Genomic DNA, 15,597 nt, shown 5'->3' with positions numbered 1-15,597 from the left:
CTGGCACTCAGCATAGAGCTAAATTCAGCAGTCATTTGGTTCTCCGGGTGATATAATCAGTTATATAACAATGTTCCTAAAGATGCGACCCCGGCAGGACTCGAACCTGCAATCTTCTGATTCGAAGTCAGACGCCTTATCCATTAGGCCACGAGGCCGGTCGTTAAGAACGTTATTCAAAGCACTGACATTTTTATCTCATTGGGAATGAGCCCGACGCTATGAAGGATAGACATCTCTTCTGTGGGTTGTATTGTTATTTCATATATTTTGGATTGTTCTGCAGAGGAAACACTACAAAAACATTTCCAATGAGTTTTAGTTGACAAAAAGCAAAGCATTTCAGTCTCATAATTAAAATTAAATAATAGAGCAAATAAAATAAAGAAGTGCACGAAAATTGAACACCTTCAATCTTAAATTTCTTGAGCACATTTTCTTTTCCACTTACGTTCCTTCCATATTATATGGTGTTAAGCCTGCTGCTTTACCGGTTGTAAACACAGTTTGCATGTAACGTTACGTGACGAAAATGGGGAGATGCAATATTTTCAGTGAGCGGCTTGTGTTAACCCTGTGTAGACTACTGCCTCACAATAAATATATTTGGGCGAATTGATCATTTACTAATAAGCCCAGCTGCGAGGCATGTTAAGGTATAACGTTCTTAAAACAGTTAGGAAACCTTCCAAAATCGGTGCAGCATTTTAATTTACAGCCATCTCGCACCATCATGTTTACCATGCAGTGATTTTTATTTGTAGCCTATTTGTTTTCTCTTTTTTTTTGTTTTCTTTTTTTGAACATACATTTTCAAGTACACACAATTATTTATATATACATGTATAATATAGGCCTATGTATATAATATTTCCCACTGCAGGGCCTTGTCAGCCTGGATGGGAGACCAGCTGGGAATAGCCTACCAGGTTGCTGCTGGTAGAGGTGTTAGTGAGGCCAGCAGGGGGCGCTCACCCTGTGGTCTGTGTGGGTCTTAACGCCCCAGTATAGTGATGGGGACACTGTACAGTCAAAGAGCACCGTCCTTCGGATGAGACGTTAAACCGAGGTACCGACTCTCTGTGGTCATTAAAAATCCCATGACATCCGAAATGTGACAAGAGGCCCCATCGGTGAGGCATGTTGTGAGGGGTACAATGTAGCATGACCAAATGACAGCTTAACCTGTTAACATTATCTGATACAATAAAAAATAAACCTCCAAGACAAACTAAAATATTTTGTCAATGAAATACAATTATCAAAGGGGTGGTTGATTATGATCTCACTTTTTAAACTTTAGTTAGCGTGTAATGTTGCTGTTTGAGCATAAACAATATCTGAAAAGTTACAATGCTCAAAGATCAAAGCAAATGGGAATGTTTATTCTAAAGAAATTACTTTTTAAGGACAACAAACGGCTGGTAGGGACTACACAAGCTTCCTCCCCAAATTCCCTGGGAATATGCAACAAATGGGGTGAGATTATTATGATAGAATATGCTAATCAATGACTTAGAGATAGTTAACTAAAACATCAGCTCCATAAATGAATCCACTAACCATTCGGAACATGAACATCTCGTCCCATTCTACATGTTGCCACTTCTTCTTGAGTCTCCTAATCATTGTCCGACTCCAGTTTGAACATAAAAGGCTGAGCAGTTTCATTGCCTGTTGCATGAGGTAATCAGAGCTGCCTGCTAACTAGAATTCTTGAAGCTCCGCCTCATGAGCAGCAGCTCATTTGCATTTAAAGGCGCACACACAAAAAAGGCATGTTTTTGCTCACCCTCAGAAAGTGGCAATTTGAACATGCTATTAAAAAATTATCTGTGGGGTATTTTGAGATAAAACTTCACAAACACACTCTGGGGACATCAGAGACTTATTTTACATGTTGTAAAAAAGGAACAATCGACTTTAACTGTTGAAATTGTAATGTTTTTAATAATAAAATAATAATTATATATATATATACTTTTTTGAGTTTGACATCAACCACACTGTTATTCACCTTTTTCTCATGGTTTCTCAGTAGAATTCATAAAAGATTATAGTATAATAGCATAGTTCTAATGTAACGTAGTGTTACAACGCACCCTAACTGGGATTCAAATCAGCATTAAAGAACTATCTCAACTGTTAAATAACAGATATGAGATTAAAATAATATCAGATTTGTCTAATTTTAAATAAACACAAAAAAAACATAATGAAACATTTATGAAAAATTAACTAATTAATGAATTAGTAGGAAATGTACTTATGGTTGCATAAATGTTTGGTGATATCTTCCAAAGATTTTTATAATATTAATATGGCAATGTGTAAATACTCTACTTTCGTCATGCTGTCATGTGTGTAATGTTTTAAACCATATGTCACACAACTAACTCTGCGTTAGGTTGTGCCCTGCTCACCCCAACCAACAAAACCTGGTATAATAATTGCAATTAAATCACTGTTACAAATAGTTTGCCATCCCCAGTTTTAATATTCAGCCATACAGACACATTCAAAGTAGCCTGTTTATGCAGCCTGCGTTAACTCTTTACTGTGCACCGTTGTCAAATTGAGTTGAACACCCAAGCCTTTAAAATTGTGAACAAATGTTGTGGTGCTTGTAGAATATCTGCACTCAGGATTGGAGACCATGCAGCTGCATTGCATTTGTGTATTGTCAGCAGTTAATTTAGGAAGCACACACTTTGGTCCTCTTGAAATTATGAGTGTGTGTTTGAAGCTGAGGGAGTGGCGCCCAGTAGCCTATATAAAGACTGACCATAGGGCCAGAAATGGACATCATCAGTGACAGAGGAGAAAATATTATTCCCAGAAAAAAGAAAAAAAAAAGATTTCTATTATAACCTGTGACTGTGTAAGTAAAATTTGAATATTTATATTTTAATGTCTGACCATGGCTTGATAATTTGTGCTGTATCTTGATTGGGACATTTTTTGCCATTGAGATGACGGGAAAAGTGTCCCAATTATTCTGAATTTATTATTCATAAACCCATTTAAACTTTGACCTATTGATATTTATTATTAAAATAAATCTGCTGTGAAGTGATTCTACGATAATTAATTCGGTTTTAAGTGACTTGATTATTACACTAATGCTTAGAAGATAACAATTGTACATTTGTAGAAAGATCATTAAACAAATGTATTTTAAAGTACATTCATTATTTGATATGCATTGTATATTTACTTTTAGTGTTTTGAGTGGTACTAATTAATATTGGTCAAAGTAGAGAGATTCAATTGTTTTGACTTAGAAATACATACAAATATTAACAATGTAAATGAATGATTAAAATAATTATTAAATCTTGTATTACTTTTTAGTATTTCTTTAGCCACACACAGCAGACACTTCTTTTAATCTGGCAGTGGCATTAATAAAATACCTATTTCTGGACTCTTATCGTTGCATTCCACACAAGTGAGGTGATATTCTGCATGCTCAAAGAGATGAGATAGAGACTAAATGGCATATTCCTTTGAGATAGGATCTATTTTTATATCTGACCTATCACATCAATGAACACAGTCACATTTTCTCCTGGTTTTCAAAACATGCCGATACATTTCCACAGTTAGTAAACTTGTAACACTCATCCTAGTGTAACACTTTTACTAGTTACCTGAAAAAAATACAGTCTTTACAGAAAAAAATTATACGGGTATTAATGTGGTCTGAGCAAAATACCCCTTCGCGTCCCTTGTTTCATCGCCCTGGTTTATTAAGACTTACTGAATACAATACTTTTCATAATGCCTGTATGATATTCCAGGTTGTTCATAAGTTAAATTACAGGTTGTGTGAACTTGCCCCAATCAGCCGACCCCAGCATACATATCACACAATGGAAAAAACATTTAATTACTGGTAAAATACGACGATTGAAATGTACGAGCCTGAGTGTTGTCTGCAGAGGTCCACAGATTTGGAATTAGCTTGAGGAAAACCTTAAATTGATTCGTTCTGTCTCCATTTTCAAGAAAAACCTTAAGGAAAAACTGCTTTTAACATATACTTTTTGATCATTTTGAAAGTATTACATTTGTGCTGGGATCGTCTGTTTGTCGTCTGTTTGCTGAAGTGTTTGTCTTGTTGTATTTATATTTATTTGTGTTTATGGACTGAGTTTCTGTTCTTGTATGTTATATGTTGTTATTGGGCCCCCTCCTAAAAGCTTTCAGTAGCTTCTTTGGGGTTTCCCATTTTTATACACAATAACCTTTCTGTAATTATTTTTAAATTTGTCTTTAAAATGATAAAGTGTGTGAAATAAATTCTTCAAATCAAATAAAAAAAATCTAAATCAAAATCCATTTTAGTTAAGATTTATTTCTCTTCCCTTCCCTGTAAATGTCAGAATCTTTGCCAGGGCCGAGGATGCCAAATTGGGGAGGAGGAGCCAAATGTTCGGCCTGTGAGAAGACAGTTTACCATGCTGAGGAGATCCAGTGCAACAGCCGGAGCTTCCACAAAACCTGCTTTATTTGCAGTAAGTCCACAATACAACTCAGGTATTATTTGTAACCATTACTTACTAAAGTAAAAAAAAATAAAGGTATATTAGATATCAGAATCAGAAAATGTAAGTTCCAAGGGAGTTAGAGTCAGCATGAAATGGAAGTTGTTGTAGACTTTTCTTGTGACATATCTGATTAAATGGACGGTTGTGGTTTGCCATTGGTTGATCTCATGTGAGTGACAGGTTGCCCCGCCCCCATTGCCAGATTTCGCTGCTAAAGGGAGGGGGGAGTTATTTCGATTAAAGATTACAAGGAAAATAATGATATGCATGGATACCTTTTTATCATAAAGACAATTTTTTTGAGACATTTTGAAATTACATGACCAGATGTGTCTTTTATTACTATATATATATATATATATATATATATATATATATATATATATATATATATATATATATATATATATATATATAAACAATAAAAATGTTTACCATAGCAATATTACCCAGTTTGCTGCATTTTAAAATGCATGTTAAATTAGTCGTGTCCATTTTTACAAGATGTAAAATAAGTTTCTGATGTCCCAAGAGAGTGTATGTGAAGTTTTAACTCAAAATATCCCACATATGTTAAAATTGTCACTTTTTGAGGGTAACATGTTGTTTTTGTGCGTGTCCCTTTAAATGCAAATGTGCTGCAGCTCAAAGCGATCTTCAAGAGCTCATGTTGGCAGCTCCGATTACCTCACGCAGACACGCACTGAAAATGTCAAAACTGTTCAGCCTTTTATGTTCAAACCGGAGTCGGGACAGTGATGGGGAGACTCATGAAGAAGTGGCAGTATGTAGAATGCAACAGGACATTTTTGAATGGTTATTTGATGAATTTATGTAGTTGATGTGAAGTTAACTATCTTAACAAGTCATTGATTAGCATATTCTGACATGATAATCTATAAAACGCTTGTCTGGGTACTGTTACCTACTGAGACAGAAAATATATGCTACATAAAGATAAAACAGATTTAGTTTAGTTTAATTATGGTTATAACTTATGGTGTTATCTCGTTTTTTTTTTTTTTTTTTTTGCATTTGTGTTATATACTGTATTACCATAAATGTGAAAATTCAGATGTGAAAGCTTGAGCAGACTCCCAAATGTTTTCTACTACAACTCTTCCACTTCTCAACATGACCCTTTGTTGGGTGTTCCTGGGGGCAGGGTTTATGAAAATTACAGGGTTATTGATGCCATTAACCCGTGAAAAAAGCTCATTGTAGCCCCTACCTTAGTAGTTAGTTAGGCCGTTTGTTGTCCTCCTTAAAAATTGATTTCTTTGTTGGGGAGATCCATTTCATGCATTCTGACTTATTTACACAGTTAAACAGTTGGATTCTCATGCTAAACATGGCACACAAAAAAAAACCTTCAGGATTCAAGCAAGATTTTTTTGAGTATGGCCCTGTATGACGTCATAAAGGGAGGAACTCCTTGTATGGGCACGTCTCCCGGATGAGCATGCGCACATCAACCAAAGCGAGAGCAAGAGCGCGTCCATCAACAAAATTCGTTTGGGTCACGGAAGCCGTCGGCAGCGCTGTCATTTTGTTTTTAGACCACCAAATCAACTAAAGAAGTGTGTTTTTGGTTGTGAGGGAAAGATAACCTTGTTCAGCTTCCCAAATGACCCAGCATTAAGGAAACAGTGGATGCAGTTTGTTTTCCTGGAGCTGCAATGGAGTTCTGCAGGTGTTTGTGTTTGTTCCCTGGTTATGAGTTAAAAACCACAAGCAGTTTTGTTGGCAATCGGTGTGTGTGCTCGTGACTCTTTAGCCCCACCTACTGCGCACCTCCATGAGTGCAGCTGTTTTTGGAATGGTTTGGAACAGCGTATCTGTCTTTTATAAATACGATAAAATGTATTTTTCAGATGATGTTTACACTCAAACAGCAACATTACACACTAACTAAACTTAAAAAAGTGAAATCAAAATCAACCACCTCAGCAAAATAATAAAAAAAACTGTAACAGGATAGATGGTTGGAAATTCAATTTGTTCATTATAGATCAAAATAGTTCTTAGTTAATGACAACTAGTTACCTAGTTATCTCGTCTAAGAAAATGTAAAATTTTTGTCCATTATATTTGACAACATTTACCTATTAGATTGATCTTTTCCAAAATATTTACTTCAATAGCAACAATAAAATTTTCAAGAAACACTCTTTCATTAATGTATCTGTTTGTGTCAGAATAAAAGTTAAGATATGCAAAATGAGCTAATGAATCATGATGAGGTGCCCAGTCCAAAAAAAAACCCAGAGCAGACTGCTTTCAGTGGCACAGCATACATTCTTGAACGCTTGAGTTGTTCCAGCAAGGGTGGTAATAGTCAGTTTGAGCACGGTAACGCTGTGGTAGAGCTGACACCCCTGCAGTTAGCCACTATTCAAGGGCTTGTTTCCATCTGCTGCGGATGACAGTGGCCGGGATGCTTCGGTCTCTCAGAGCCTCTTGTTCATCCAGCCCAAAATTAGACACAAAGCCAAGCTCCTGTGAGCCTCTTGAGCCATCCTGGCTGAAAGTGCAGCAGCTGACGAACGCAGGCAGGAGATGACAGCCCTCTGGAGGAGCTGTGAGATCACGGGCCAACTCTAGACTCCCTCTGTCTCTCACAACAGATTTAAGACTGAAGATTTTATGTTGAATGTATGAAGTAGGGGTTGCACAGAATAGTTGACTTTAATGCTCTGCGACAGCGCTTTAAGCTTGACATCGACTAGTGGCTGATCATGGCCTATAGAGGGCGCAACAGGATAAGAAGTCTTTGAAGTCCACTTTTATGATCTGTTTCCAACAGTTAAAATGACAAATAAATGCATACACAGAGAGTGCTCCACTGCATGTTTGATTATACAATCTGGACACTCAAAATTGATCAGGTGAATGCACGTTTTACACAGCTTATTGTACACTCAAGTTAATCACTGTTCTAAAGGAACGCGCAGTAGTGCAGTAGTAACATAATATGGCAAACTGTTTTAACCTTTAATCCTTAAAACAAACTAGTATCTATTTTCATGCTATAGTACTCCTTTTTTTCCAATTTAAATAATAAATAAATAATTCCAAATATTAATCTGCGTCTAAGAATGCATCATGTAAGAATAAGAGTATATATACACTCTATTTCAAATGACTATTCTTTATATATTTTTTACTCTAATATCATTAAATAGACTATTATTATATTTATTTATAATTGCATTTCCTGCAAATTTGTTCAACAACCCCAAACATGTTGCACTGTAATTCTTTCACCTCTCTTCTCCTTCTGTTTCCATTGTCATCTCTCTTTGATATGTTTTTGGTTCATTGATATTCAACATATTATTTGCACACTGATTATTTAAATAGTACTAGTATCTATTAAGTAGAGCCGGGACTTTAAAGCGTTAATTAAGATTAATTAAGTACGGGACTTTAACGCGTTAATTAATTACGCAAAAAAAAAAAAAAAAAAACAATTTTAACCACTTATTTTTGCACCGCAGAACGTTTTTCAATGAATGAGTTTCGACGGACCGATTATACTGGAACACCAACTAGCGCTCAGAAGTCACGACAACAACAAACCATAGTGAACATGAACGAAGAAGCTGATGAGACCACTTTGCTTGGCCCCGTGGATGGTAAATTTTGTTTTAAAAAACGACGAAAGGATGGAAGCGTCGACAAGAGCATGGTTGTGTGCAAGCTATACAACAAGAAATTTGCGTATCACCGCAACACATCGAGCCTCAAATATCACAAATATGCTTTTGCTAAACTAAATGGCAAACATTGCACTGCTGGACTGAAATAAATAAACAATATTTTGTTGATTAAGTATTCTTATGTATTCAGTCATTATTCAATGGTATACTAAAAATCCATGTGAAAAATTACTTCTCACTGTTCTCAGGTCAAATATTTATATGCAATTAAAATGCGATTCATTTCGATTAATTAATTACAAAGCCTCTAATTAATTAGATTATTTTTTTATTAATTCCCGACCCTACTATTAAGGTATATCTTTGATCCAAAATGTTACTTGTAATTAAGAAATAAGCACTAGCTCTATTTTTTAAGTTTAAGTTAAAGTTAAGTATAATTAAATACTAGACATTGGAATAAGTATAGTATCTAATGAATAAGAACATTCTAATGAATAAATACTAGTATCTAAAGAATAGGGACTAGTACCTAAATAATAAGCACTAATAGCTAATGAACAAGTACTAGTACTAAATGGAATAGATACAAGTATCTAAAAAATAAGCACTAGTAGCATGAAAATAGATACTAGTTTGTTTTAAGGAATAAATGTTAAAATGGCTTGCCATACATGCAACGCGCAGATCATCACATAAATGTAGACTTGAAAAAATCCCTGTTATGCATGATTTTTTAATTTTGCAAGTCTCAATACAACTAGTCTTGGAAATTATTTATTAATTTTAACACTGCTGATTAACATTTACAATGCTGTTCTTCTGAACCTTCGAATCATTAAAGAATCCTAAAAAAAAATGTATCACGGTTTCTACAAAAATATTAAGCAGCACACCCTTATTTCAACATTGATAATGTTTACTGAGCAGCAAGTCAGCAAATGAAATGAATCCGATCTCCTTTGTATGTTTTTTTTGTACGATCTGCTGATGCTTAAGTGATGGTTATGTTTAGGGATGCTCTTTTGTTTTCTAAAACTTGTACATTTTCATACGATTCACTTTGTACACATTCATGAAATTGCCACGTTGTAAAAAATGTAATATTCCCATGAGATCAGGTTGGAAAAATTCTGCTTTGTCATCACAGGAATAAATTACATTTTTAAATATATTAAAATAGAAAAGAGCTAAGTTAGTGAATAATTATATTTTTTATTTGGATATATTTATATTTGAAATTATATTGATCCACTGGTTTCACAGACAGGCTTAAAAGTCTAGTCCCAGACTAAAATACATGTTTGAGCTGTTTAAATTGAAATCAGCTTTCACTGAGATCTTAAAATATGTCTGCCATTGCTTGGTCTCAAGATACACACCAGTGTGTTTTTTTTTCTGAGGCACGTTTATAAAAGATACTTAGATGTCCTATTTAAACTAAGGCCTAATCTAAGCCCTGTCTGTAAAACCAGGCCTATAATATGTCATATTTTGACAGTTTTGTTTCTGTTCTCTAGTGGTTTGTCGCAAAGGTTTGGACAGCACAACAGTTGCAGCACATGAGTCTGAGATTTACTGCAAATCCTGCTATGGCAAGAAATATGGCCCAAAAGGTTACGGATACGGCCAGGGGGCCGGAGCGTTGAGTTCTGACCCAGTGAATAATGAAGAGCTTCAGCCTCAAGAGTATGTCCTAGAAATATCTTTCAAATCATTCTTGTAGATACAGCAGCAGTGCAGTTTCTAAGACAATGATATAATTAGCCTACAAAGACATTTAAATCATTACTGGTGAGGTGAGACAAACCTTGTCAACTCATTTTCAACTAAAAATAGAAATTGGATGCGTTTTGGCCTTTCACTTACACGACAACAGCATTTTGGAGGCTTGAAACGCAAACATTTGAAAACAGGTTTTAAAGTACAAGTTTTTGAAAACAATATTGCCATCTCATGGTAACGTGTAGCAATAGTACGAGTGTGAATGGATACGCAAAAATAAGTTTTGGCGTGCAAACACTTTATGGCGTGCATATGACAAGCTCTTGGGTAGGTTTAGGGTGGTGGGGTGGGGGGTTTGTAGATATAATATGCCATAAAGTGCGTATCATATGCACGCCAAAACTCATTTTGGGCTATACATTTCACAAAGATTGCACACTCATACTATTTATACGCATTTTCGTGAGGTTGGTCTCAGTGTAAACTACAAAAACACGAATGTGTGAGATCGGTGACATCATGCATGTATGTATTATGTGTTCAGTCTATAGGCTCGGAGTGCCACTTCTAAACAAAGTGACATCAAAGTTGACAGTTAATTATTTATCAACTCCATGCGCTAAGAGATCCTACAAAAACGCGAGGTGCAGCAGGCGGATAAAACGCGAGGCATCATGAACAGTGCTTATTGCCAATAGAAAACAATTTAAAAAGGCATCTCTCACTGCAAAACACACATTCTGGCTGATCGGGATCATAGGGCAAATTTACAAGACAACAATGTACTAAAAATCTGGAAAGTTTTTATTTCACACGGATCCACGAAAAACACCTTTTTTTGATGCCAGTAAAATTCAATAAAAAAGTATTTTATTGATATATTTAGTTGGCAATGTCACTTTGAAGAAACACTACACACCTGTATACTGAACACATACAGTGCCTTGCGAAAATATTCGGCCCCCTTGAACTTTGCGACCTTTTGCCACATTTCAGGCTTCAAACATAATGATATGAAACTGTAATTTTTTGTGAAGACTCAACAACAAGTGGGACACAATCATGAAGTGGAACGAAATTTATTGGATATTTCAAAAAAATTAAAAAAATCTAAAAAATGAAAAATTGGGCATGCAAAATTATTCGGCCCCCTTAAGTTAATACTTTGTAGCGCCACCTTTTGCTGCGATTACAGCTGTAAGTCGCTTGGGGTATGTCTCTTTCAGTTTTGCACATCGAGAGATTTTTGCCCATTCCTCCTTGCAGAACAGCTGGAGCTCAGTGAGGTTGGATGGAGAGCGTTTGTGAACAGCAGGTTTCAGTTCTTTCCACAGATTCTCGATTGGATTCAGGTCTGGACTTTGACTTGGCCATTCTAACACCTGAATATGTTTATTTCTGAACCATTCCATTGTAGATTTTGCTTTATGTTTTGGATCATTGTCTTGTTGGAAGACAAATCTCCGTCCCAGTCTCAGGTCTTTTGCAGACTCCGTCAGGTTTTCTTCCAGAATGGTCCTGCATTTGGCTCCATCCATCTTCCCATCAATTTTAACCATCTTCCCTGTCCCTGCTGAAGAAAAGCAGGCCCAAACCATGATGCTGCCACCACCATGTTTGACAGTGGAGATGGTGTGTTCAGGGTGATGAGCTGTGTTGCTTTTAGGCCAAACATAACGTTTTGCATTGTTGCCAAAAAGTTCAATTTTGGTTTTGTCTGACCAGAGCACCTTCTTCAACATGCTTGGTGTGTCTCCCAGGTGGCTTGTGGCAAACTTTAAACAACACTTTTTTCTTCGTGCCACTCTTCCAGAAAGGCCAGATTTGTGCAGTATACGACTGATTGTTGTCCTTTGGACAGAGTCTCCCACCTCAGCTGTAGATCTCTGCAGTTCATCCAGAGTGATCATGGGCCTCCTGGCTGCATCTCTGATCAGTCTTCTCCTTGTATGAGCTGAAAGTTTAGAGGGACGGCCAGGTCTTGGTAGATTTGCAGTGGTCTGATACTCCTTCCATTTCTATATTATCAGAACACAGAGCACAGTGCTCCTTGGGATGTTTAAAGCTTGGGAAATCTTTTTGTATCCAAATCCGGCTTTAAACTTCTCCACAACAGTATCTCGGACCTGCCTGGTGTGTTCCTTGTTCTTCATGATGCTCTCTGCGCTTTAAACGGACCTCTGAGACTATCACAGTGCAGGTGCATTTATACGGAGACTTGATTACACACAGGTGGATTCTATTTATCATCATTAGTCATTTAGGTCAACATTGGATCATTCAGAGATCCTCACTGAACTTCTGGAGAGAGTTTGCTGCACTGAAAGTAAAGGGGCCGAATCATTTTGCACGCCCAATTTTTCAGTTTTTGATTTGTTAAAAACGTTTGAAATATCCAATAAATTTCGTTCCACTTCATGATTGTTTCCCACTTGTTGTTGATTCTTCACAAAAAAATACAGTTTTATATCTTTATGTTTGAAGCCTGAAATGTGGCAAAAGGTTGCAAAGCTCAAGGGGGCCGAATACTTTCGCAAGGCACTGTAATTCACATGCGCAGGACAGATTCGTGTTTTTACACGGGGACGATAACTGCATCGTTTTCAAAAACTTGCACTTTGATTTCTGTTTTCAAAAGTTTTCAGGCCCCCAAAACGCTGTTGTCGTGTAAATGAACGGCCAAAACGCATAACGTCTTCTGTTTTTAGTTGAAAAGGGGAATTTAGAGGTTTTAGTATTGTTTTTGTGTTTCTTATGTGTGTGTGTTTAACATATTAAGGCCTAAAGCACGTCCGACATCTGCAAACTCAAACCCAAGCAAGTTTGCGCAGAAACTCGGGAGCACAGATCGCTGTCCTCGCTGCTCCAAAGCCGTTTATGCAGCAGAGAAAGTCATGGGTGCTGGAAAGGTAAAACTGCTGCTATAATGAAAGAGAGACGCTGACTCAGAGTTTTACTGTTATGATATTAAATATATTATTATCAAACCATTTAACCACCGGTATAAGCAGATTTTGAGTAACTTTTCCTTTCTCAGCACTCTTGCAATATGCTGCTGTCACAGGTCAGCGCTGGGTAAAGCAGATTTCACCGTAGTAATTTATTATCTGTGACTGGTTCTGATCCAACAGGCCTGGCACAAAACCTGCTTCCGCTGTTTATTGTGTGGTAAGAGCCTGGAGTCCACCACGGTGACGGATAAAGATGGAGAGCTCTACTGCAAAGGTACAATCAATCAAATGAGAGACTGCAAGATCAATCTCTTTATATCACTTAACCGATAGATGGTCTGTTTCAGATAGACCCTTTAAACAGCCATTACAGACCAATTGATGCAATCAAGAGCACAAAAACTGATTAAAGCCTAAATGATGCCTTCTAAAAGAATCATGATGACAGTTTTTGAACATTCGAACAGAAATTTGCATTAATAATTAAAATAAAAGAATGAAAATAACACTTTTAGCTTCCAATAGTTAAAAATGAGTAGGCTAATACAGTCGGTTTATTAATCTTTGTTAACATTAGTTAATATAAATGCATGCGTTTATTGTTAGTTCAGATTAAATAACAAGATACAACTTTTTATTTTAGGTACCTGTCAACAGTTAGGAAATGTTGTTTTTTTTTATGTTATTGAAAGAAAATCTCTTATGTGTCTGCCACTAAATAAAATGAGTAATTGCGACTTTTTATCTAATAATTCTGACTTGTTTTCTCACAATTGCAAGTTATAAAGTCAGAATTCTGAGAAATAAAAAAGCAATTGAATGATATAAAGATATCTCAGTCAGAATTGTGACTTTATATTACGCAATTGTGAGAAAAAAAAGTCAGATTTCTGAGATAAAAAGTCGCAATTACTCTATTTTATTTAGTGGCAGAAACAGGATTCCATACTTATGCTTACCAAGGCTGCATTTATTTAAAAAAAAAAAAAAACAATCTAAAATATTACAATTTAAAACAAGCATTTTCTATTTTAGTACAATTAAAAATGTAATTTATTCCTGTGATGTCAAAGCTGAATATTCAGCATCATTACTCCAGTCTTCAGTCACATGATCCTTCAGAAATCATTCTAATAGGATGATTTGCTGCTCAAGAAACATTTCATATTATTATCATATCATAAATATTATCAGATGTTTTTGGAAACCGTGATACCGTTCAAACATTTGTGGCAAGATAAAAAAAAAAATCAAGGATGCATTGAATTGATCAAAAGTGACAGTGAAGATATTTATAATGCTACAAATTATATTTATTTCAAATAAATTATTTAATAACTGTAATTAATAACTGCAAATAAATACTGTTGGTTGAACTTTCTATTCATCAAAGATCCCTGAAAAAATATATTAATGTACCAATTCCGCAAAAAATAGCATGCTTGTTTATTAGAATGATTTCTGAAGGATCATCTGACACTGAAGACTGGAGTAATGATTCATCACAGCAATAAATCACATTTTAAAATAATATTCAAATAAAAAATGGTCCTTTACGTTTGTAATAATATTTTGCAATGTTCCTGTTCTACAGTATTTTTGATTAAATAAATGCAGCCTTGGTGAGCATAAGATATGGTAATGTTTCTAAACTTTTCACAGGTACTATATTACCCTTGTAAATACTGGATTTGACATGAAAGATTAACAATTGCTTTCAAACTATTTGTTTATTCTTAGTCTACAGTATTTAACTAATGTAAAGTGTTTCTAAATATATTGGTGATTACGAAATATTGCTGAATACTATCTGAACCTTAGCTATGAATTTTTTATTACTCACTTTTTTTGGTCAACGTTCTTAACTGATTTCTTTTTCTTTTTTTTCAGTTTGCTATGCCAAAAACTTTGGTCCAAAGGGGCGGGGCCTGGGGAACATGGGGGTGGTCGAGGACATTGAATGACAAGTTTAAAGCAACCCAGAGCAGCCACCTTTTCACTACTGCACACAACATTTGAATACAACTGATGGTAAACGCCCCCTAGTGGCAGTCATAATGAATGTAAAGAAGTAAAGCAAGGACATCTACTATGGTGGAATTAATAAATTAGTACAAACCACAAACAGCTCGGTGACTATATAAGTGAGACCATCTAGTCACTTTCACTTTTTTTATGCATCAAAAGGTCATTTTGGATCCAAACATTACATCCATAGGAAATTAATGATTTCCATTGAATTAACAGTGGTCCGTCTAATGTTGTTTATTTTGTGCGATGAAAAGGTGGCTGTATAATTAAAGCTGAAGTGTGTGATTTCTGCTATTACATTAATATAATATATGGAGGTAGTTAAGCAGTATAATTTTGTAATAGTGCCAAATGTTTATACTTTTTGGGAAACTTTTATTACCAACAGCTTACTTATCTCTTTATGTTAAGTTGGGAAAGGAGGAAGTATTTGAACATAGAAAATGTACATACTTCAGCTTTAAACATGTTATGTTGATGCTATGCACAGACTACATAATAAAACAAATGTATTATTTACAATTATATTACTCCTGTCTTCTGTAACTGTATATCACGTCAGCATAAAAACAAAGAATAAATAAAGACGTGCCATTCAAAATTGATTAAAATATGATCTGTAACTTGGAAAATCGCTTTCAATATAGCAATCTAAACATTTGTACAAAAACTAAC

At 35.5% G+C, this 15,597-nt stretch overlaps 1 protein-coding gene and 1 non-coding gene across 2 annotated transcripts; one reads left to right on the top strand and one right to left on the bottom strand.

Moving 5' to 3' along the window:
• Positions 1–85: 85 nt before the first annotated feature.
• trnar-ucg (transfer RNA arginine (anticodon UCG)) lies at positions 86–158 on the bottom strand. The gene has a single exon. It is a non-coding gene; the product is annotated as a tRNA-Arg (tRNA).
• A 2,638-nt stretch (positions 159–2,796) lies between these two features.
• csrp3 (cysteine and glycine-rich protein 3 (cardiac LIM protein)) lies at positions 2,797–15,444 on the top strand. Its single transcript, XM_067445208.1, has 6 exons — positions 2,797–2,881; positions 4,389–4,520; positions 9,736–9,904; positions 12,720–12,849; positions 13,072–13,165; positions 14,782–15,444. The coding sequence occupies exons 2-6, from the start codon at positions 4,409–4,411 to the stop codon at positions 14,853–14,855; spliced, it is 579 nt and encodes a 192-aa protein (XP_067301309.1). The 5' UTR covers positions 2,797–2,881; positions 4,389–4,408; the 3' UTR covers positions 14,856–15,444.
• The last annotated feature ends 153 nt before the right edge of the window (positions 15,445–15,597 follow it).

The sequence above is a fragment of the Pseudorasbora parva genome, chromosome 1 (assembly GCF_024679245.1).
Source record: "Pseudorasbora parva isolate DD20220531a chromosome 1, ASM2467924v1, whole genome shotgun sequence".
Lineage (NCBI taxonomy): Eukaryota > Metazoa > Chordata > Actinopteri > Cypriniformes > Gobionidae > Pseudorasbora > Pseudorasbora parva.
Note: the sequence above shows the minus strand (reverse complement) of the source record. Positions and strands in the feature narration are given on the sequence as shown.